This window comes from Sebastes fasciatus, chromosome 1, assembly GCF_043250625.1.
Source record: "Sebastes fasciatus isolate fSebFas1 chromosome 1, fSebFas1.pri, whole genome shotgun sequence".
NCBI classification, from domain to species: domain Eukaryota; kingdom Metazoa; phylum Chordata; class Actinopteri; order Perciformes; family Sebastidae; genus Sebastes; species Sebastes fasciatus.
The window spans coordinates 15,023,012-15,048,425 of NC_133795.1; the positions used below are offsets into that span (position 1 = coordinate 15,023,012).

A 25,414-nucleotide genomic window follows, 5' to 3' on the forward strand; every position below is an offset into this window, starting at 1 on the left:
ACCAGCACCATTCACCATTCTCCTGGCTCACCTCGCTGTGTGCCACACCTGAATCAACTTTAGTCTACACTTAACTAAACAGTGGCCAGTTTCAGAATCACCTCTGTACACTGTCATGATAAAGTTGATATTTTAACCACAATAATCACAATGAAGAGTAGCAGTAAAAACTGTGTGAGACAGCATAATAAATACTGATTATATTCTTTATAGGTATCAATAAGATATCTATATGTTCATAATAGTATCTGTATTTTTCATATGTACTGTGTTATAAAACAATATAAAAGTTCAAACATCATGTAATGTGCTAAAAGGTATTGGACTCAAAACTATCCAATTTTACATCATTTTGGACCATTATTACTATACATTATGCCCAAAAACCTGCTATAGCTGAATAATTATTTCTCGTCTTGACATTTCTTCTGACAATGTTTACCCTGTAAAATCATATTCTGTAAATCAAAAGAGCAGAATCAGAAACCTGAACATGGTTTCATCAGTGCGTAACAGCGCGCATTAGTTAACAACCACTTCCGCCCGCTATTGTCATTTTAGAAAAGCAAACTTGAACATCTGTATGTCGAAGAGGCCACAGCAACACAGTCAACAACACGGAGCTGATGCATGAGAAGTGAGGAGAGGGGGGAGTGAGGCAGTGTATGGATGACCCATTACCAGGTTACTGTAGTTTATAATAGGAAGATCCACCGATGCGCATTCAGGAGGTTCATATGAAACAAAAATATTTTGTAACTGTGAGATTAATTTAAAATCAAGCCACCTAAAATCAACTGCAGACAAACCTTTCAGCACTATGAGGATTGACGATTCCAGGAGTGGGAACAAACATTTTTTTTTTATTTTATAATGCAAACTGCAACATATGAATTATATTATTTACCCAAAGGAGCAGAAAAAGGTCATATACCCGTGGCAAGTAAATCACACAGTCTGTGTTAAATCTAAGTCCAACACAATATTTCCATCTAAACCATAAAGGGAAAATCCACCCTAAAAACAAAATGTACATTCCTTTGATGTCGGACAGTTCATTCTCATTTTGTGAACATTATCAAGTCTCACCCAACGCACACAAGACTCTTTTTCCTCCGCAGACATCACCAACGGGACCCAGACTTTATATCAAAGTCAGTGATTTGTTAAGGGATATGGGCAAATATTCAAGAATTCAAGAAGCTCAGACATTATAGCATCGTTGCTGTCTGGTTTCTGATTCAAGTTCTGTTCACAAATTTGAATTGAACTGTGTAATATCATAGGACTCATAAAGTGAATTCTTCAGGGTTTTTGCTTCAAGAAGGCATCCTATAAAAGAAGTTATAAGCACAAATATAGCTCAGGTGAAAACTGAACCTCAATTCATCAGTTCAGTTATTGCTTAGATAAATAATATTTACTCTACAAGAGAAAGATAAGTTTCACATTGTTCAGATGTATGTAAAAAAAAAAAAAAAAAAGCAGTTCTAAAATGTGATGTCAAATTGACTTTTTTTTCTTTTGGTTGAAAAATCCCTGCGCTGTTGAATCATTTACTATTTTGTACATCTGCATCAAGTCCTGGAAAGTTTCAGAAAGGATTAGTTGATTGGCTGAAAAAAACAGCCACGTGACGAAAACAGTGACAGAAGTCTTTTGTAACTCTGGAAAAAACAGTAAATAGCACCAAGTTCACTATAAGGGGCAAAGCCAGAAGGTAAAGGGGGAGAAGCCACAGGAGCGCACAGAGTTCAGGTGTGCACGGAAGTGCTGGGGCTCGCAACAAAAACTGATCCTTCAAAGTCGCTTTTTGGTCTTCATTCTCCTCGGTCGTAGTCTGGCTGTGTGCAGCTAATGCAAACATAGTCCTCCTTCTCTGCTCGCTCAGCAGACACTCCGACGCAGACCTGGTGGAACCACTGATTGCAGCTGCCGTCACATTGGACCCAGTTTACCTGAAAAGCAGCGACATAAGAAAAAAACAACTTAAAATCCGTAAATCAGTTAAAACTCCTGCATTAGATCTGTTAAAAATGACTTTGTATATTCGTTCTAAATAAAACATAGGTTCGAACTATTAAATTTTTTGCACATAACGTCCCTCACACTGTGTCCTAGCTGGCCGCGAGCGACGCTGAACTTGTCAGACGCACGGTTTCTATTTATTCCTGTTGCTTATTTTGAAAGCTACCGATGGACGAGGAACGACTGATTCGAGAAGTTGAAATGAGGAGTTAATATCTATACGATACCTCCTCATTTCACTACAAAAACCTAAATAAGGAGGCAGCTGGCTGGAGGGAGATCACCAGGAGATCACCTGAAAGGTTGCTACTCGCTGTTGGCTATACGGCAAGTCATTTCCAGTTAACATCACAATATCAAACGTGTTTTCTGTTTAAAAAATACAAACATCAGAAGACAGTGAGTATTACTCACCCATCTTTTAAGTGGCTGCGTCGCCAGTCTGAATATAGAATATGAATAGTCCGTAGAATAAGATGTGTAGGACAGGACGTCTGCAGCATCACAATATTTAATTTTAAATGGTATTTTGACACATATTTCACCTTTAACAAATATTGCAAGTATTTTAAATCCTGTGATTTGGATATTGCAGTCGGCCATACTGCAATTTCAATAAAATTTTTGATTTTTGATGCAGACATACCTGTTTCTATTTATTCCTGTCACTCGCTTTGAAAGCGCCGCAACAGACGAGGAACGACTGACATGTGAAGTTGAAATGATGAGTTATCTATGCGACACCTCCTCCTAAATAAGTAGACAGCTGGCTGGAGGGAGATCACCTGAAATATTCCTACTCGCTGTTATATGCTGCTATATTGTAAGTCATTTCCAGTTAATAGGCCTATCACAATATTAAACCTGTTTTCTGTTTAAAAAGTACAAACGTCGGAAGATAGCAAGTGTTATTCACCCATCTTTTAAGTGGTTACGTCTCCAGCGTGATCTCGAGTGCACAGCTGATGGTTTGTTTACATGATGTAATGTAACACTTGTTGTTAGGACACAGTGTCACTCTCTCTGCGGCCGAGTTCTCTCCATCATTACTGTCGTTGATGAATTATTCCTCGTTCAGCTTGACCTAACGTTACATTTCATTTTCAGTTAATGAAAGTGACGTTGTGTGACTCCCGTCATGTGGTGCATTCAGGACAGCGGCGATAGTGATGCTTTTTATTTTATAATATCTTTTGTTTTTTACTATTCAAATATATATTTGAATTTAAAGTCTTCGTTGCCAGCCCTATCCTTTAGTAGACTGATATAAAACTAACCTCGTCGCCCTCTGGCTCTCTGCACCACGGTGCAGCACACAGTGAGAAGTCCTCCTCTGAATCTGAAGCAGCGGGGTCAGACACCATGTGTGTGGGAGAACAAGTCCGCTTGGTTTCTTCGCTCCTCTCTTCGCTCCTCTCTTCGCTCTTCTCTTCTCCCCTCTCTTCACTCCTCTCTTCGCTGATCTCTTCGCTGATCTCTTCGCTCTTCTCTTCGCTCTTCTCTTTGCTCTTCTTTGACTTCTTTTTGCGGCACTTCTTGGCCTTCTCGCTGTGCTGCGAGTCGGAGCTTTCCTTACGCCGCTTGGTCCTTTTGCTCCGACCGTTCACCGCATCCTTTTTGAGATTGGAAGCATTCTGTGTTAAGACATAAATATTACAACAAGTGTACCAAAAAGTAGTGATTGTGATTGAGAATATGATCCACAAGCAACAAACTCTGCAGTATTCACACATTACCTTGTTGTGGTGGGGGCTCCCTCTCTGAGACGGTTGGTCCTGTTCTGTGTTGTTCCCACAGGGGGCGCTTTGTGAGAGCAGCGGGGCCAGTTTGTACAGCAGGTATCTGTACAGCTGCTCTGTTTCAGGCAGCGTGACCTGCAGCAGGAATCCCTCCACCATCAGCTCCTCAAGCTCAGGACCGAGAACTGTGACAAACATGATGAGCAGCGGAGAGTTCAGAGGTGAAATAAAGAGAAAAAATGCAAAGTATGCGTAGATGCAAAGTGCTTAAAGCTTAAAACACTCACTCTGGAGCGGGACAGACTTGTGCTCTGTATGAAAAGATGAACCGTTTATTTCCTGAGTCAGATGTGAAGATATTCCAGGTCCAACTCTCCCCTGAAACAATAAACAATCAACTTTAGAGATAAAGACTCATCAATTCTACTGTATTTACACTGAGCTATAAAACGTGTTTCCACTGACCATCTTTGACACTTTCTGCAGCACTCCCTCCGTGCAGGCCTGCTGAACTCTGTGCTGCCATCGCACCGTCCTCTCGATGAGGAAGCGCAGCGCGTCTCCTTCTGGCAGCCGAACCCGTATCCTCTGCAGTGAAGCCAACAGGGGCAGCACCTTGTCCAGAGGGGGTTTCCTCGACCGCTGGCAAAGTGGGCAGAGCCAGGCTTGGCCGTACTCGAGGTCTGCGGTTGTCGTAACGCAGCCGCAGTGAAAAACTTCTCGACAGAGCTCGCACTGCATCATGGCACCCGAAGGGGCCTTTTGGCAAACGCAAACACTAAGTGCACAACAGTTTTCAGCAGGAACAAGCTTGGACTCATTGGAAGCACGCAGAGCCAACAAGATCTCCATCTCCCTCTGGCGGACCTCAGCGAGAGTGGTCATCTGAAGAACATAATAAATAAAAATTAAAGACTGATCTCATTCTCAGTCTACAATCAGACACGCGGCTGGAGCGAAGCTGGGAGGCAGAGTTAAAGGAATGCTACTGCAGCTGCTCTATGTCTGACAGGCAGCAAGTTAGAGTAAAAACAAGGTCCATTTTTTTTTTTACTACTTGCTCAGTTAAAATTTCTACTATATGTAAATGTTAGACCCAAATAGTACATAAATGCAATGTTTCATCACCTGACAGCCAAACATACTACTGTTAGAAGTTCTAATAATATATACAGGGGTATATGTATTGTTTTAATGTAAAGTATGCTTCACAGCCTTTACAGCTTAAAGTGCCCAGAAGAGAATGTGGAACATAAACTGCTCAACCACCAGAAAAAAATATGGCATATAGAGTAATTTAAAGCCATTTTGGATTTGGAAGTCTCACTGAAGTGTGGTATGCATTTTAATGAGCAGACTCAAGGTCACCTGGACTTTATGCAGTTAAAGCACTTCAACTTGAGTCTTAATCATAAAGTTTAGATTTTAGGACAAAAGGGTTTCTTGCTAATTTATAACAAATTTTACTGTTAACACAATGCAATCATGAGAAATGTTGTTAATAATCACTATTTAACAGTTTTTGGTGACCCTAAATTATACTGTAACACAATTGTACTGAGAAAGAATAACATACTGCAGCTATACTCACAGCAGAGGCAGAGTCCTTGCTCTCAGAGAGAGCTCTCTCCACGTCACACAGAGACTCCAGTTTTGTTGAAGATTTTTTACTGATCTGTGTCGCTTCTTTTGCTTTTTTAGATCTCGACTTCTGATGCCCGGTCCCTACATCACATCTCGGACAAAGCACCTGAAAACATAAAAGCAAACACACATTATGTATTGGTCCTCCGGTCCTTTTGGGAAACAGCTTCTAAATGAGCCCAGCTACTAATATCCGTTTACCTCGAGGAGAGAGAAAGGCAAGCTTTTCAGTAGGAATGTCTTTGCTGCGCTCTCCTTCCAGGTCTGAACGTCACTGACGAGGGCCTCCAGTCGACTCAGTGGGTCGAGCCTCACTGGGATGCCCTCCGCCCTGAGAAGCAGCTCATAGAGGCTGTCCAGCACAGGAATACGTCCCCCGAGCTGCAAGCATGCACACACAAAATTTATAATCCAAACTCAACCATCTCAGTGATGAGAACATTCAGCTTACGTTTAAGTATATTTCACCTGAAGTGCTTCGGCTTCATGGAGCCATTTCTTGGCCTTGGTGATGACATCCTTCAGCTGCAGACAGTTGGGCAGATAGGCAGGGATGTTTTCTACTTCTTGTAGAGCGGCGTCGAGTGTTTCTATGCTGTGATACGGCCTGTGAAGAGACTTTAGCTTTAGTAAATACGTTCAGGTTTTATACAATGTCTCATGTTGGAGTGTCATTTTATCTTTTATCTTGTGTGTTTCAGTTTTGAATCTTAGGGCGCTTTCACAATCCAACATTTGGTTTTAATCAAAATCTGGTGTTTGGGCAGTTGTGAACGCAGTAATCGTACTCTGGTGTGGACCAAAAAAAACAGTCAGAGATCGCTTTGTGAGAGGTGGTCTCGGACAGTTTCCTAGCAAACCAAAACGCAGGCTGCCTGTGCGGGCATTTGTTGAGATGGACACAGGTAAACAACAGGTTAACATGAGTGGGAGAGGACTGACTGTTTGCATTACATCTGGGCTGAAGAGAACATACAGAATAAGTCATAAGCAATTCGGGATAAACTGGAGGAGGGATTTGTGCGCCGAGTAGATCAGTGCCGAGTCAAAGTGAAAAAACGTTGACAGCAATATTTCTAAGTTTTTGATTCCCTGCATAGAAGTGGCAGCTCTCGAGAAGAAAAAGATAAATCCGCTCCTGTGAACACGCCTCTCAGTAAATTACCTTTTTTTATTTGTGCACTGTGAAACCGAACCAGACTAAATAGAAAACGAACCAAAAATACTTCACTCTGATGCGGACTAGCCAGGGTTTGTGACCGACTGCATTTTTTGATAGATTTATATAAACATCATATGAGGTGCTTGCTATGGCTGTTTGGTGCTTCACAGTGTGTAGTCTCTGTGGAGCCATCAGTGGGTTAAACACTATCACAACACCATGATCCTCTTTATCCACCATGATCCAGCTCTGCAGACTTGGCACATTTCACTCTACACTGTCTGAAGTTAAAGCTGATTTCACGTTTTCACTTCACTTCTGACAACTATTAAAGAAAATCATTGTCAGTCTTGACACTACTGTTTCAGAAGATTCTTTTATATAAAAAAGGTTATAGCAGGGATGGGAAAAAGCTGTAGTATCTGACTTTAGAACCTGGTACATGGATCATAATTTCATTAAATTACTGAGTATTCCAACAGCTTTTTTTCCCCCACCTAAACCACGGTCAGGGAGTGCCACAATAAAAATTTAAATCTATGGAAAAACGACCGAAGGTCAGTGTCCTCACCTGGCTTCAATGAGGGTGAGCACCCGTTCCTCCCACTGCTCCGACACCGTCAGCAGCTCCTGCAGACGAGCCATGGCTCTCTCCACAGAGCTGTGAGGGGCCAGGCCCACGCCCTGGTCTATCAGCCTCCTCATGGTGTCCAGACAGAGGCTCTCTGGCCGGTTGCTGGCCTGCTGCACGGCCTCCAGCCAGCGGGCCTGTTCCAGTCTCTCCCTCAGCAGGGGCAGCTGAGGCAGCTCCACGTCCAGGCCCAGGCTCACGTCCAGCAGGTCCTGCAGCTCCAGCGGGCTGGGCGACTCGTCAGAGAGGAGACGCTCGCTGCGCTGCTGGAAGTCATCCACCCGTGTCAACAGGTCCTGGGGGTCACATTTAACAGGCATTAAGGGACGGCTATATGACTAATGAGACAAGACTTCATTCATAAACAAAGCCAAATCACATAAACCAAATATTCAGACATTGTCAGGCCTCAATGTGAAAGTGTGATGAGTGACACAGAAAAGTGAAGAGCTTTAATATGTGCTGATTTTTCAAAGTAACCAATTCAACTTTAATGATGTTTAAGATTCAGCTAGTTATGTAAAGAGGTTAATGAGTCTAATCAAAGCTTGCTAACCTTCAGTAAAGGAGCCTGTCGGATGTTGCACGGCAGGTTGTCGAACTGTCGGACAAAAGACCTCAACTCCTCAACGGTCAACTCGTTGTGGTTTTGAGACTTTCCTCCTCCAGAACGATACCTGAAATACAAAAAACAAACTGTTCAACAGATCTATAAAAACAATCATCAAAATGACAGAATTGTCTTTAACAGCTAAAATACAACAAAAGTGACACTTGTCTGGCAAGTTAAATAGAAAATAACAATAAATGAGCCCTAATACCTCCTATAATGATACGATGGAATCAATAACAATAATAAAGATAACTAGAGTCCAGCTCACATCAAAACATACTGGAAAACTGAAGTTTCCTAGAAGTAACAGTAAAAAGATCACTCAACTGATTCATCATTATATAACTAAACATTGTCAGGTGTGATGCATTATGAGAACAATGCCAAATCTCTTTGTGTCGTACCTTGTCTGCCTCTTTCCATTGAGAAGCTGTTGGGCCATCACAGCCACTTTATCAGCCTCGGAGGCGACTGTGCGTAGCTGATCCAGGAGGCTGATTTGTGGGTACGCCTTCGTTTCTGCCTGCTCCACCAGGCAGTGAAGCTCTTCTAAACCTGACCAGAAAGTAAGAAATATAAGTCAAAGTAATATAATACAGTGTGGCTGGCTGACAGAGTAGCAATGAGTCTATGCTTAAAATTAGAAGGCCATATTTGGGAGAACTGAGTTTTGTAGTATTTTGCATTTTCTTCATTGACTTCTAACCTCTTTTCTTGCTTCCTTTGTTCTCCAGGATGTCCTGCACACTAAAGTGCCAGTCTTTATAGGACTCTGCACGCAGCTTCACTGATGCCATCATGGGATACAACTCATCCAGTGTGAACTTGTAACTGAAGGGAAAAGACAAAATGAGGCAGAGGACATACAATGATGATTGACATTTGTAAAGGTTCAATAAAAAGTAATGTTTTTTCTACTACGCCAAATGTAAAATAACACTTTGGTCTAAATTTACTTTGAAACCGAACATAAGAAGTCAGACAGACTTTTTTCTTTTTACATTTAACAGCTGCTTTTCATGAGAGTGGTGCTGCATTCACAGGCAATCAGGCAGACGGCAAACTGGATATCATTTTAGTGTACGAGAGCAGGACAGTAAAATTAGGTGTGGCCGGCAGAGAATACCGGCAGCGGTAATGGTAGACGCCATTGCCGTCCAAGGTTAAAACATTTGAACTTTTTGCCGTCCTCTGCGACAGAAGTTACAACCGGATGTTACGTAGCTCCCTCATACAAGAAGAAAGTTGTTTATGTTTGCAATTGAATATCACGAGAAATCTGCATTTTATAGCTACATGCATTACTAGAATAATTACATAAAATAAAAAAATATTTTTTGTAATCAATACGACATTACCGTAGCAACATATCATTATGCATGTTTCTTTTTTCATGTGTTTGTTTTTTCTGTGCCATACAGAAGGTATTGTCTGTCTGCCATCTGCCTGACTCCATGTGAATGCAGCATACGAACAATAAACTACAACTAATGAATGTATATAACTGCAAAACCAAACTGCTTTGTTCTTTAAATAACAATGCAGTTTTCATATACTCCCTCTGAACTTAAATCTGAGAAAATGTGGGCTTTTTAGAAAACACAAATTGTATCTGGTAAGAAATATAAGAATTATGATGTTTTAAATCATCTAATAAGATAAAAAATTTAATGAAATTCTTCTTTTAAACATATTCCCATGTCACTGCCTCAGAAACTGCACATTTACTTTCCTGGTGTAGTCTTGTCACTTTACTCTGTGATAGAAATATTTCATTGAAGACAAAAATGCAAGGCTCATTTGAGTACTCAGAATTGAGTGCTGCGTATTGCACAGTTTCAAGTTACTCAGTTAAATGTCTTTATTTCACTCTTTATGTAAGAACACGTCAGCAAAGCTGCCAGTTTGATTCTCGTACTATTTTTTACTATTGTTTTGGGAGATGATTTATTTGCAAGTAGCCCTCAAGATTTAGCTTAGCTGATGCAGATGATTCATAAATAATAGTACTAAAAATAAAACACAAGTCAAATTCAGAGGTGAGTGTATTCAGTTGTTGTGGTTACTGAAGACTCACTGGAGTGTACGGTTGCTATGAGGACAGGAGCAGAGGTCCCGGGTGTGGTACAGACAAACCATCTTGCCAGGACTGCAAGCGCAGGTGATGCCAGACAGGTAGCAGGTGGTCCGACACTTGCAGCACTGCCGCTCCTCGTCTGGGAGCACCTCATAATCAACTTGTCGAGATTGCACCACACCCTGGGGAAAAAAATCACAGTCATTAGAGCAGCAGAGGAGAGAGAGGAAATATATGAGACAGATGTGTAGACAAAAATAAATACTTCAAAAGTTCTCTCTAATGTATCCTTGATGACACTTCATTAAGGGTGTATCAGCTTTGGTACAGTATAGTTGCCCCAAAGGAACTAATACAACAAACTGAAAAATTAATGGGATTCAGACCTTTAATTCCAACAATTTGCAATTGTTCTAATATGTTTTGATTCCATACTTAAGACCATAGTGAAAATCAAGTCATTGTGTCCTATTAACCATTGGCAATGATATGTAACTTTCCATATCACTCACTGTACATCCTGGATGTCTTTAATATATGTGCTGAAATACTAAAACTACATCCTGCCATTATTGAACTTTGTTAATCTTCTGAACTAATAAAAAAAAAAAACAGACACATTAGAGACAAAATAAAGACAAGAACTCCTAACCATCTTCTTAATCCTCTCTCTGAGTTGTTCTTCTTCTTGGACCATCACAGTCATTTCCTTCTGCACTGCTGACGCCAGGTGGACTTCCATGGTGTCTGCTTTATAGGCCATGTTACAAACCATCTCGTCATGTGAGAAGACGCAGTACCTGCTCAGCTGGCGATAGTGTGTCACACATTTACGGCCGATGGGCATCTGTCAGAAAATATATAAGAGTTTAGGAGTTTGAGTTAGGAGTGATGGGCTAACGAAAAATAATGAGGCAGAAAAATTAATAATATTAACAACAGGTCTATAAAATAGTTTTTAATACTGTTTTGTAAAGCCCTCTGCATGAAAAGCACTATACAAATAAAGCTACAATTATTATTATACATTTTTCCCCACTTTTGTTTTAAACCAATTATTATTGCCATACTTAAATGTTACCACTGTAGCAAAACATATTTCTCATAAGATCTAATGAACAGATCTCCTACCATATGAACATCATGACTTTACAGCAACACAACTATAAAAAAGAAGTGGTACTGTACAAACAGTGAGAGGGTGTTAACAGATTTTCTTACCCAGTCCATAGTGCAAAAGTTGACCGCTTCAGCAAAGTTGAAGCCCTGGTTGAATCCACTGTGGTAAGCTCTGGGGAAAGTGATGACAAACTCGCCTGCACATTGGTTGGTGCGATAGATCTAGTAATCAGTAAGAAAATAAATGACAAGCTGTAAGTGTTTAACAGTCCATGTTTTTACACTTATCATTACCACGTTGAACCCAGCAAAGTTCTGATGTTTTGATTCATATTTTCTTTTCATCAAAAATCTAGATTTTGACTCAGTATGTACTTCAAATATACAATTTTCCCAAAAAGGGGCAAGACACCGCAACATGTTTAAGTTTTTTATTTACTTTATTGATGCTAGAGGAGCATTATTTTTGATTTACATTTAATGACGTACTTTCTGTGCCACTGTGATATTTTAAGATGCACAGATTGCAATTTTCTTGGCCTATTCCAATTGTTTAAAGGTCTGATCTGCTGATTCTGATTTTCTTTCTTTCTAGGAACTTTAATTGGCAGCATACACAAACATTTTTTGTAACTTTTCTTTCATTGAAAATGTAATTCAATTGTATGTTCATAATAAAACAGTTATTTGATCCAAATGCTTTGAGGTTGTTGCTCCACGTCTTATTTTCGACTAGCAAGCTTTATGTGTTCTTCACTCGCGCTGAAAAACTTTTACACCGAAGTGCATGTTGTGTTTGTGTGTGTGTGTGTGTGTGTGGCTGTACTGTACGCTGCAGCTGCCACTGTGTGCGCGATGTGCACGTTGTGCGTGTGTGGTTGAGACGTTACCATCTGTGCGTGCGACGTAAAACTATCAAGCGGCACATGTGTTACAAAAAATCGGATATATGAGACTGATCGATGGCCGATCAATTGGTGCATCTCTTCTAGTGATATTTAAATGTAAGGAACTTTATCATCTCACTTAGTGGATAAAGATCTTGCTTTGTTTCAGACATTTAAATGTGATGATTAATACATGAGTGTAACAGTAAGGGCAGGTTACCGGGACACCATTGTTCATCAGCGTGTTGGGATTCATGATGGTGACCAGCTGGTGAAGGAGGTCTGGCTGGGACTCAAACAGCTCAGGTGCCAAGTTCTTCATGACCGACTCGAGGTGCTCCGCGGCATAACCAGGAGCCCCGTACCACGTCTTTGGCTCTCCCCTGCAAATATAGCCAAAACTATTAGTGAAAAACCCTTAACCAGCATCACAACACACGTTTCTTTGAAAAATTAATCACATCTAAAAAACTGTATTTCTCATGAAAGTATCAGATTTTTTTATTTGTGTAAGAAAGTCAAACTTCCACTTTAAAATCCCTATAATAGAATCACAATAGAGTTTAGAGAGTGCACTCTACCAGTGAAGGTAGTTAATGGAGTAGCTCCAGTGGTCCTCAATATGCCAGCAGAAGGAGGAGAAGCACATGCCCACATAGAGCCAGGGTAACTTCATCCCACAGATGTCGGCTGTAATGTGAGTCAGCACGGAGGAGTCCAGCACCGGCATGTTGTTCAGGTTCCAGCCGCTGCTCACGTAATGCTGCAGGTCACACACAGGTCTCAATACACTTCACTTCTTACTCAAATATAGCCTAGAGTCCAGCTGGCATTATATAGTAGTTATCACTGGGAACATTGGTCATAACATTATATCCAAGTCCTAAACTTTGGGTTTCAAGCCCTAATTAAGTCATATTGCACTCTTCACTTCAAATGTAATTTCATTTTAACAACAGAGTAACTGGCTCCAACTGGCGCTCAGTAACGTAAAGTTAGTTCTTCGTGGTTTTCTCCTGCAACTTGATTGCATGCTGTCGGATTGGTTCAAACAATGTGGATCTGGGGAATTCAGTGTAAGATAATCAAATGCAAGTTCCAATAATATTCACCAAAAATAAAGGGTCAAGAGTTCAACAAAAACCCACTACTTTTCAGGGATTCAGCAATAGAATTCAGTTTAGTATTTTCCACCACGAATAAGACCTCTTCCCAAACAAATAAATAAAGGATCTCTCAAATAGTAAATAAACCCAACATCTCCGACGCTGTCTGAGTTACCTCTGGTATCAGGCAGTTGATCGACTTCGTGCACACATACTTTAAATAACATACTTTTTAATCTTCAGTATTTCAGTATTTTCAAGTCAAAAGGCTGAAGTCCAAGCAAAGTCACGAGTCACTGGTGTTTAAGTCGAGTTGCAAGTCTTTTTTTTTATTTTGTGAAGTTTAGTCTAAAGTCATCAAATTTGTGACTCGAGTCCACACCTCTGATGATTAATGTTCATGTATTGTGGGTCAGACTATACGTATGAAAAGTAGTGCACTATAAATTTGTATATACCCAGTGTAATCAATTTGCATGTTTTTTTAGACATGTGGTATGACAAAAATCATCTTTAAAGGTTGTGGAGGTAAACCATTACAAAAATGTCCCCCTTTTACATCCCCATGATCGCTTATATTTTTCTTATTTATTTTTTAAGGTTTTAAAAAAATTACAGATTGTACCTCATCCTCAGGAGAGACTTCAAAATGGCTGTTACTCAAAGGGAAACCACTCCCAAACTCCTTGGAGGCGATGTCTGCTCCGTACTCCACCGTGACATCGTCCTCAATGGTGCTGACGAGACGCCAGAACTCCTTCTCCACGAGCTCAGTGGGAACCATCTAAAACACCCAAGGAGAGGACATGGTGTGATTATGTGCTGTAAGAACACAAGTCCAGAAACCAAAGCTAGTTTCATCACAAGATCAAACAAATTAAGAAAAGTGTTTCAGTGTTATCAACACGTCACAATACTGTATGTCTGATGGTACCAATGACAAGAATGTCATCTTTTTCAGGAATTCAGCTTGACAACATTTTTCGTCTCAAATTCGTTGCCTCTAACCGTTTTCACCTGCTTCGTAGTAAGTAAGAGTCTATTCACAGGACGTGAGTGTGTGCAAGAGGGGGGAACATCATCTGATAAGACTAACAGGACTGTCTCTGGAAGTGTGTTATCAAAGCATTCCATTGTTTCAGACCAAAGTTATAAAACAGAAGTAACAAAGAGTACAGGACTGTTTTCCTCAAAGATCTTCCAAAAATCAGCCCTAAGTCTCAGAAAACATGTTTGATATATAAATAGAACAATTTCAAATTATATAAATATTGTGTGTATTTTAATTTTACAAGTTTTTTTTTGAAAACACCTAATTACACCAGTAATGATGTCGGCATAACTTCTGTTTCCACTGTGCCAAATGTGCTATGTTTTGTATCATATTATAGCACAAGTCATGACAGATTTGGAAAAAATACTTTAAAATGGATAACTGGTTTAACATACAAGATATGATCAAATTTAATTGTTAATGAGCATCTGATAACAGAGGTGTAACCTTAAACCCTATTCACATGGGATTAGTATTACCAGGAGACCTCACGTCACCCCCCACGTTTGTGTTTGTGCGGCGCTTTCGCACAGAATAAGTGAAGTCTGTATTTTACTCAAATTTACTGATATTATCCCTTGGATATGATGTCAAGGCATAATATCTGCTTATATTAAAATATACTATATAATATTTATATCTAATTTTATAAACATTATGTCGAGAAAATAAAAAGTCCAAAAAAAACACACAACCCCAAACCACAGAAACGCAGATTCGCACATGACGTCTGTACCTGGTGAAATATGCTAGGTAATTTGCGGTAGAATTTTTATTTGACAAATTATGGACATGGCAGATTCGCACGGGATTATGATCACAGACGACCTCCGCAATTATTACAAAATTACTAGAGGTCCCCAGGTTATACTAGTCCTGTGTGAATAGGGCTATAGACAACATATCCATGATAATTACAATATGTATCAATAGACATGGTTATCCATGTCAATATCCCATATTTAACCATGTATCAACTTTACTCTTCTCTATGTGCAAATATATATACATGTTTAAAAAAAAAATCTTCACATACATGCAAGAACATGTATAGAGGAGCAACTTTCATCCAGATGTTTCCTACACATGGACTCTTTAACATCAGTAAACAGTGAGAACAGAATACAACCCACCATACTTAAAACCAGTGATTTAGATGAAGTGTAATTACCAACAAAAACCTGTTGACTACGTAGAATGGAAACCACTTGGATGTCAATTAACAAGTGATGCAAACTCACATGAACTGGCATGTTGAAATAATCTGACTTGAAGGAATCGGCCATGTCTCCAAAAGCCTGCAGGGTGTAGCTCCTGCTCGCCTGCTCAAAGCCAAAGGCGACAGGAGGTTTGCCACATTCCTGTAAAAAAATAAAAAAATAAAAAATAAAAAGGTGAAAAATAAGGTTAAGAAACACTTGGAGTTGTATTACATTCATGAATATCTGGCAGATGATTAGTCTCTTGTTCCCAATTATGAGCTTCTCTGGCAGGGTTTAGCTCCCTGAGGGTGCAGCTCACCTGAGCCAGGCACTTGGGGCATCTCCAGTCGCCTTTGGGGACGTCGTGGAGGGGAGGGATCAGACAGAAGATGTGATAGCTGTCATCACAGCCATCACACAACAGCAGGCGGTCCTCAGCATTATCATGGCCACAAACCAGGCACATGTACTGGTCCTCCTGAGGAGACAGGGCAATAGTGAGCGCTGCCTTTGTTCTGTGATGTGCAATTTTCTGTGATATGTGTAATTTACAGCAGAGTACAACACTACAGCATGGATACATGCTTTTTTACTGGCACAATATGGGAATTATAGTGATGTAAGCCAACATTTGAATACAAAACAATATACTTACTTTACCCGTGGGAGGTCTCTTATCTAATAGAGTTTCTTCATAATCTGTTGGATACTGATGTGCAATGGGCTCCCGTTTCACCTCAGTGACCGCCATCCTCACTGAAAAAAGACACAGAGGAAGGCTCAATGGAAGTTTTAAGATTCTCCAATAATTACAATCAGCATCCGACACATTCCCATTTTTCTCTATTATAAACCAAGCAGCACTGCTTGCTTTGTTCTTACCAGGCTCTTGTTTGCCAACATACGTTCCCATCCTCCTCCTAAGATTGGGACGATTCTCACAAACTGACCCCGGTTCGGTTTTAACACAGCCTCTCTGTCGGAGTCACAGTGAGAGTCAGAGAGAAAGAGACAGAGAGAACAACAGCTGTACATTTTACTGGGTTCTCAATAACCTTTTACACCAGACAACTGGTGGTGGCTTCACTATTTAAGTGCAAAATGGCCACAGTCACAATATAATGGCACAAGTGACAAAGTCAGAGAGAAAGAGAAAGAGAGAGAGAGAGATGGGACTCACTTCGGATCTCATGCGTTTGGCTCGGCGAGCGATGCTGCAGGTCTCCTGGGGCTGGACAGACTGCCGCTGCGGCAGGTCGTGAGGGGTGTACTCCTTATCTTTAGTGTCATTGGTCAAGGTGGCTCTCTGCAGAGACAAGCAGGGTGAATGTGATGAAAAAGACACTCCACCAAATGGTGAACTACCCTGACTAAAAACTAAGTGCAACAAAAATCTACAAAGCCTCTCTTATCTTATTTTTTACCTGCATTTAAGCCAAATTAACAAAACCAATCACATACTCTCAAAACTATATAGTATCAAAGTATCTATACAACCTCCTCCTACCAGTCTCTTCCTTATACTTCATAAAATACACCAAACACAAGAAATGCTATTATAAAAGTGTGGAGCTAGAAACAAATCTCAGTTTCTCAAAAAAATCTGTGTGTTCCTTACATTTCAATATGGTACCAGTGATTTTTTTCTTGTTAGTTCTAGTTTCACACTGACTGAATGACAGTGAGGCCACCAGTGCTACCAAGTTAAATTTAAGCCAACACCAATCGGTTTCAAAACAACCGTAAAAATGAAATATATGGTTGAATCTAACTGCAGCACGCATTGCATTTCGAAGAAAATCACAAATCTTTCAGGACTGTGTTACAGAAATACTCACTTATACACTAAAACCATATCTGTGGCAAAATATTTTAAGATTATTAAGGTATCTGCTCAATGAAAGGCCATGAAACACCGTTAAATTTATAAGATCCTGCCCTGCCTCAGAAAGAGACCAAACACTCAATACCTGCCGTTTCTATTCTCAGGGCCAAACTGAGATGAGGTCAAAGGACCAATTTAACTCTATTAAAATAAACATTTTCCCAAATTATGACGCTATAATGTCAACTATAATAATACTGTGTGTGTTGAGCTGGTAGGGAAAGATTTCTAGTCACTACCTATGGTTTATAATGATAATAATAAACTGTAGCTTGAAAAAGGCACGTAAATGGACTATGACTTCTTCCAATAAACATCCACTGAATTATAGCTACTGCTGCTCTACTGGGAAAAGAAACCATAAGCAATTAGGGTCGTACAGGCTGATTGTCTCCAGTCTGGAACAGGTTATATGGGTAGAGGATCCTCTCATAGTGTGCCCGCAGATGAGAGCCAATAGCCTTGCCGGGAGCAAAGCCCATCTTGACGGATATTTTAGTCCAGCGGCGCTCTCTGCAGACGGCATCGAAGCCTCCCTCTTCATTCACCAGCTTGGAAAGGGAGAAATTACGTATTCAGTCTTGATGTGTTTTTTTATATATTTATATGTAAATAAACATTTTCTTGTGAATTTCTTTTAATATACACAAATACATCTTTATAGGTTACAGCCAGGATTTGCACGCACCTTATTCAGCTGGTAAAGATCCAAAATCTTTCTTTCCACGTGAGGGATTTTCAGAGTGCAACCTTGAAGCTCCCAGAATTTTGCTATTTGATCCAAGAAGTTGAGCTTGACTCTGGTCTGAGCCTAAAAGCATAGTGAAACAAAAGTTAATGTTGTGAATTGAACATTTCATTGTTAATTATTTAACAGTGACAACACAATAACTTAACAGGTTAACAAAAATTCATCAGATGTTTTGAAGCTGTAAATTGTTTGTTTTACATTTGTATTGTTTGGGGGAAATGGACAAAGACAGGAACATTGTAGTTATAACTTAAAATTTAAAATGCAAGAATAAAATAATCAATTAACAGGATTCTTTATTTGCCAAATACCCCATTTACACTTACTGCATTTTACATGTCTTAAATATATAAACATCATGAATGTACCTCCAACTCATTAAGTCTTTGTATCCGTGGTGTAAATTTCAGTCTGTCAACATCACAGGCAAATGGTGGCTGCCATTCCTGAAAGAATAAAAAAAAACATTTTATGAAGCAAAATGAAACAAAACCTTTGATGGATACACTGAAACAGATGTCTTTGAAACTAAATTTGTCAGAGAGAGTACATCAAGTTCAACAAGGCCCCATGTGAATGATGGGTAGTTTAAGTCAAACTGCTCAAAAAACGAATAAGGCTGGCGTTACTGTGGATTTTTTTGACAACAAATCCCATGAAAACACCAAAACCAAAAAATGTGCTTCTAGTCTCCTCAGCTCCGATTGAAGATTTAATCTTTAAAAACAGGTCATGAATAGGTCTACTTTCTTTCTCTTTTTTTTTTTTTTAAAAGTCTAAATAACTTCGTAAACCAGCTGGGCACTGTAATATTTTACCAAATGTTACTCAAACAGAAGAGATTTTGTTTTTGTTGCGGATTTTTTTTCAGCCAGCGATTTGGTGCACTAGTGAGTATGCATGGCTGCAGGACAGTTTTTTTCAGGTTGACCTTTAACTATTTCTTGAACAAATAAACCATTCAGACTACCAGACATTTTCTTTGATACAGTTTGGAATATAATTTCATGGAATTCTTGACCTAAATGAAAAGGAGAATAAGTGGAGAAAAGACCTTTTGACTGTTGCTTCTTATCACTTAAATGTGATATCTTAAAATCTATCTTCAGATCCTCTTTACGGGCATGCCTGTAATACAGAGTCAAAATCTCAAACTAACCCTGGCTACACACATTCAAGAGACTGAAGTTATTCTAGTAAACCCACAGACTGTTATTAAAGGGCAGACATACAGGAGGTCATACGAGGTCTGTGCAAACATGCATAGATGCTGTGTGTAGGGAATCAGTTTAGTCAATATCGGTAAGCTAATAATGGTTGACTAAATGTTGTTTTTCTTTTGTCTTGTTTTGTTTTGCATGAACAAAACTGCATGAGAAATAAGTACTGTACAAGATTTTCATTCAGCTGCACACCAATGTTAACGCATTTAAAAATGTCTTCAAATGTTGTCTTATTCATCAAACAGCATAATTGTCACAAGGATGTGATTCCGTAAAACACACGTACACAAAAAAAAAAAAAGAAATCACATTGCTGCCTGTCACTATATGAAGGAGTTAACCACCACACCATCTGTCTTACTGACAGGCTCAACGCTGACATGTCTGATATTAATGCACTTGTCTTGCACAGTGTATTAAAACAAACCTACCCACGCTAGACCACACAACCTCCTGCAAGACTAGAGAACATAGTGTCAGTGATGCCTCAAGAGTCAGCAAGATAATCTCAGTTTTACATCATTAAATGTGTGATACCACTACACCCTGCCGATTTGTCACGAGTTACAATATTTACAAATGAGAAAAACAACAAATTGCGTCCTTGACTATGATAGAAAGTGTGCTATCCTCACCGATATGAAGTTGATACGCTCTCATAGACTGACATACTTATATTGTTACTTTTGATATTTCTTCTTTCCAGGTATTTCTTAAAATATTCCCGAATCCCAGTCATTTCTGACACTGTGTAACAGAGAGAAATGCTTATCTTAGAGATAATTTTCACATTTGTCCTTCAAATAGTATGCAAGAAATGTTTTCAGACAAGCGGTGTCTGATGTGTTCACAATCACAAATCAGGTTGTAATACATTTTTTAAGAATTTATTATTTTGGTAGGCAAAAGTAACCATGAACACATCAAGTAGAATCTCATTATATTGAAGCACATCTTGAATATTTACACACCAAGTACAACCTGAGGTTTCAAGATAACACAGCTTTAGTTTACTGTTTGAATAGATAAAAGGGTTACTAAGGTATATAAAGTGCAGTTTCAGAAAATACACTTCAGTATACATTTTTGTTTGTTTTGCTGTGTGCTTTTTTCTTTTTGTTTACTTGGGAGTATAGGGGTGGAGGGAAAGGACGGGAGATATGAGTGTACGGTTATGTTTAGTTCACCCACTGGCGATTGATGATTATTATACACTCTCCCGAAATAAAAAGATGAAAAATAACAACACATAAATCTATAAACTCAAAATAAATGCATAAACACAACGTGTTTATAGCCACGCCTGCTCTGCCACAACACTGGATGGATGGTCACTTTGTCTTTAATGGCTCAGATTCTGGGCTCAACACTGTTCAGGCTTTCAGAAAAACCAGGCCACATACCAATCTAAATTAGATGAGCTGAATGGGCTTGTATCAGCTTTGTTGGCAAGATAAAGATGTTTTTCTATTAAGATTACAACTCTAAAGCAATTACTAGCTGCAACCCAAATCTACAATTTGGATCTTTAAATTTGTATTTTAAATATATTTGCACAAAATTTGTATTTGATTTTTACATATTGAAGTATTCTTCATTCACTCTTAGTACAGAGTAATTTGTGGAGAATGAGATACTACAACTTGCTTTTACATAACCAAATGAAGCTATCAAGTTTTGCTTTAAAATGACCATGTTCACATATTAAAGCCAAACTCCGGCTGACACTACATTATTGCATTGAAAAAGTGAATGTGCCAAATTGGCAAGCAAGATGTGTAAACTGATCATGTGACTTGATTCAACTGAGCCTGTAAACTAGGCTACAGCTCTGGGTCTAATTCAACCATCGCAATATTTCTTAATGGGTATAGAAGCATATAGTTAATTTTTATATAAATAGACGACATTGTCTTTAAAACAGACCACCTGCTGCATGCAATGTTACTCCGGGATAAGCACTATAAAATGTAAAATGTTGCACACAAGATTTACTGGGTCTCGCCAGGCTTTTTTTCTTGCTAGGGATGGAAATGCTGGTCAGAGTAGGGACAACAATAGCCGCATTAACACAACCTTATCATCTGTAGACAAAGCTGGATTAGAACCACAAAATGTCCAGGCACAAAAGACAAACAATCGCTTTGAAACATACGGAACTGCACCAGTGGGTTTTTATTTTTTTTTACCATCCTTCACACACACACAAGTCTGACCACACCAGTTAAGAGTGCAAGTGCAAATTTAGTCTGAACATGACAAAGCCTTCCGCCAAGCACAAAATGACAAATACTAGTGGTGAGAAGTTAACCACAAACAGCCTTAAGATGAAAATCATTTGCATATGTGCTACTGACATCTACATAGTCAAAATGTGATCCGTGCAAAACCTTGGGAGTAAATACTGACTGCACACTGTGCATCCACAAACCACTGATCAGAAACAGGTTGTGCAATGTCTTCTTCCCTTCTAAAAAAAAACCCTTTTTGTTTATACTAGAGAAAATGAAACAAAGAAAAGATCTTGGTCCAGATCACATGTAAATAACACAGGGTGTGACATGTACACAGTGTGAACCTTTGCCAGAAAAGCCTCCAGGATGCCCAATATCCTCATACAAAACACAAATCAAACATAAAAATGACACACTTAAAAATGTTGCTTTAGTATAAAATCCACTCTCATGAACTCAGAATCAAATTGCTGAAGGTTGGGTTTTTTTTGGTTTGTTTGGCCCACACACCACCCTGGAGCCAAATTTTGGTGTGAATGTTCAGTAGAAAACGCTGGTGCATGACACAGGGCTGCAGACAATGGAGCACAGTGTAGGACAAATGGTGGAGTTAAAAAATGAGATTTTTGTATTCTCCTTTTGGTACATGCATTAGTTTATATACCAGTATGTATATAACCAAGAAGCAGGCATTGTATTTGAACTTTTTGGACATGCTGCTTTTCACCATATGGCTTTTAGTTTAAAAAAAAGAACGGCCGTGCATTTTAAAACCTGCCATAAAAGATGCCAGTAAATACAGACAACCTGCAGTGATAACTTAAAAAGCTGTTTGGGCTAGAGTGTAGTATAGGCTATAGCTTTCAATTTGTACTGCACAGTTATATCTTTGATTCTATTTTATTGTATTTTTTATGTTTCTTTATCAAGTTTAAAGTAGTTGTTGGTATGTACATTTATTTAGAGATTTATAGATAGTTTTTTTTGTACCTACCTCGTGTCTTTTTGTGTGAGTGATGCACATTTTTTGTGATCTATGCAAACTGCTGCCCCCATTCAGGGATCAATAAAGTCAATCTATCTATCTATCTATCTATTTCTAAATGATAAAAAATCTCTTCATAAGAGATTTTGCACTAATCAAAACAATGCAGTAAACAGGATAACCAACAGTTTCTTGCTCTATCCCATGTAAAGATAGACTATCGGCATCCAATCTTTGCTGAAAGCTTTTGCCATTGCCTTCTTTTGTTTACATGAGCTGTGCACTTTCAGCCATGCCTTCAAATTCAGGTTTCATTTTGGATCAGCAAACACCAAGCAGTCCACCCGCCCACCCACCCTTTTTTGGGGTTATATTGCAGCCCACGTCCTGTTTAGGCCTTAAAATGGACTTCCAGCTTCCTTATTTCTACTTAAAATAAGTCTCATGTTAATTTATCTGATGGCATATAGATTACATACAATTTCCACCCATGACCATAATGTTTTTAAAACGACACACAGAAATTATGTCATCAGTCATGGGAATATAATTTATTCCAGCAGATTTTGCTCCTTTATCTAATTAACGTGGAAGCTTGGACACACCCTTGAATAAATATCTTCCCTCTTCCATCACATCAAAAAATGAGGTCAATGTGAGATTAATTTTAATTATGTCCATTTTAGAAGAAAGTCTATAGCTAAAACGTTACTTCATATTTTTTCTGTATCATTATTATTTGTATTATTATTATTTTTTTTCTTCTATATTTTTATATATATATATATATATATATATATATATATATATATATATATATATATACACACACACACACACACACACACACACAATTGATTAAGCATATATATATATATATATATATATATATATATATATATACACACACACAATTGATTAAGCATATATATATATATATATATATATATATATATACACACACACACACATACATATACACACACACATACACATACATATAATATACATGCTTAAACAATTGTATATATGTATATATATGTTTTTATTTTGTTCTTTTTTCATATTTTTATTTATTATTGAATTGCCGTTTTGGCAATATTGTTCACCTGACAGTCATGCCAATAAAGCAAATTGAACACATTTACATGCATGTTATTTTTAAATATCTATATATTGTAATTTGCTTAATGAATTCTATATATGTATATGTATATATATATATGTTTTTGTTTTTATTTTGTTTTTGTTTTTTAAAATTTTATTTATTATTGAATTGACGCTTTTGGCAATATTGTTCACCTGACAGTCATGATCAATAAAGCTAATTGAATTGAAAGAGAGAGTAGCCGTTGAAGCTCATCTCTTCTCTCCATAAACAGTTGGTCACCGAGCACGTACGTAACCGTTAGTAGCCATCGTTACGTACGTAACCGTTAGCCGTCGTTACATGACAAACGGCCGCTTTAAACGGGCCTGATTAACGGTAGCTAGGTTACCTCATACTGGCTTAAATCCGTTAAATCCCGTTGGGGAAAGTTACCATAAACATTTAATGTTTAAAAGCAAATTATTAGTTTAATAAATCGTGAGGCTTTATTTCCGTTCGCCCAGAGAGTCCAGGAAGCGTTTTGCTGCGCTGACTGTAAACACTCTCCTTTTTATATTTGCATACAAACTTTGAATTATTTTTTAAAAATCATTCTCTTTAAAGCTGATTCTTCATCATAAAATACATTTGGAGGTTAAAAACTTGGGTTAAGACACTGGTTTCTTAGTGTAAATAGTGCTTCACCATCGTTGATAACACTCCTCTGAGCTCTGAGGCTAACTGACAATTCAACTCAGGGAGCCGCAATCCGCCATGTTGAAACCTGTCTTTAAAAACACACACAACTTTGCCTGCTTCAGTTATCAACAGCAACCAGCACACCTCGCTAAAAACAAAACAAGCCTGTAATAACTGTTCAGAATGAAGACTCACCGGCGGTGGTCGGACCTTACAGATGCCAGTTTTCTCTGCAATAGGTCGTATTTTGTTGATGTACGCAAAAGGGTCGGCGAATTCCTCCCAGCTGGGCTCAAAAACAGGGCACTCCGGAGGGGGAATGAACTCATTCAGCTGCGGTTGACTCATCGTCGCATCTTCGTTATGACTCTCAGCTGAAATGTGTTGTTTGTTTTTAAAGGGGCTTCCTGACGCCGAAGTATGCTATGAATGTCTTGTCTTTCAGTTCATGTCCACTCTCCACTCATTGAACTCAAAGACGAATTATCTAGTTGGAGACGAGAGAGGGTGACAGCCAGAGAGTGTGTTCCTCCGCTGCACAAAGTAGACCTCTACACAACCTACTGTTTGTGGTTTATATCTCAATTCAGTTTGCTTTATTGGCATGACTGTCAGGTGAACAATATTGCAAAAGTGTCAATTCAATAATAAATAATAAATAATAAAAAAAATAACAAAATAAAAACAAAAACAGATATATACATATATACAATTCATTAAGCAAATTACAATATATAGATATTTAAAAATAACATGCATGTAAATATATTCAATTTGCTTTATTGGCATGACTGTCAGGAGAACAATATTGCCAAAGCATCAATTCAATAATAAATAAAAATAAAAAAACAAAAACAAAAACATATATATATATATATATATATATATATACAATTCATTAAGCAAATTACAATATATAGATATTTAAAAATAACATGCATGTAAATATATTCAATTTGCTTTATTGGCATGACTGTCAGGAGAACAATATTGCCAAAGCATCAATTCAATAATAAATAAAAATAAAAAAACAAAAACAAAAACATATATATATATATATATATATATACAATTCATTAAGCAAATTACAATATATAGATATTTAAAAATAACATGCATGTAAATAGAAGAAAACAATAAAGATGTAATCAATGTTTGTTGTGTCACTAAAACAAACAAACAAATAAAAAACAATTAATAACAATATATTGCAATATCAAAGTATAAATGTAAAAAACAAAAACAAAAAACATGAAGTAGAGGAGTAAATAAAAGACAGAGTGTG

At 38.3% G+C, this 25,414-nt stretch overlaps 1 protein-coding gene across 2 annotated transcripts; it reads right to left on the reverse strand.

The window, feature by feature from the left end:
- Positions 1 to 843: 843 nt before the first annotated feature.
- Positions 844 to 24,619, reverse strand: kdm5ba (lysine demethylase 5Ba). Of its 2 annotated transcripts, none has more exons than XM_074631772.1 (27): positions 24,325 to 24,619; positions 18,267 to 18,344; positions 17,836 to 17,958; positions 17,528 to 17,698; positions 16,443 to 16,568; positions 16,145 to 16,238; positions 15,918 to 16,018; positions 15,582 to 15,740; positions 15,302 to 15,421; positions 13,632 to 13,790; positions 12,482 to 12,663; positions 12,121 to 12,283; positions 11,116 to 11,235; positions 10,547 to 10,741; positions 9,895 to 10,076; positions 8,524 to 8,648; positions 8,222 to 8,372; positions 7,761 to 7,881; positions 7,145 to 7,500; positions 5,880 to 6,018; positions 5,613 to 5,792; positions 5,359 to 5,517; positions 4,233 to 4,652; positions 4,055 to 4,145; positions 3,765 to 3,952; positions 3,306 to 3,641; positions 844 to 1,958 (listed from the first exon to the last, which is right to left on the reverse strand). In XM_074631772.1, the coding sequence occupies exons 1-27, from the start codon at positions 24,475 to 24,477 to the stop codon at positions 1,821 to 1,823; spliced, it is 4,530 nt and encodes a 1,509-aa protein (XP_074487873.1). In that variant the 5' UTR covers positions 24,478 to 24,619; the 3' UTR covers positions 844 to 1,820. The 2 variants fall into 2 exon arrangements, with proteins under 2 accessions (XP_074487873.1, XP_074487866.1); XM_074631765.1 differs by having other exon boundaries at positions 3,306 to 3,662.
- Positions 24,620 to 25,414: the final 795 nt, after the last annotated feature.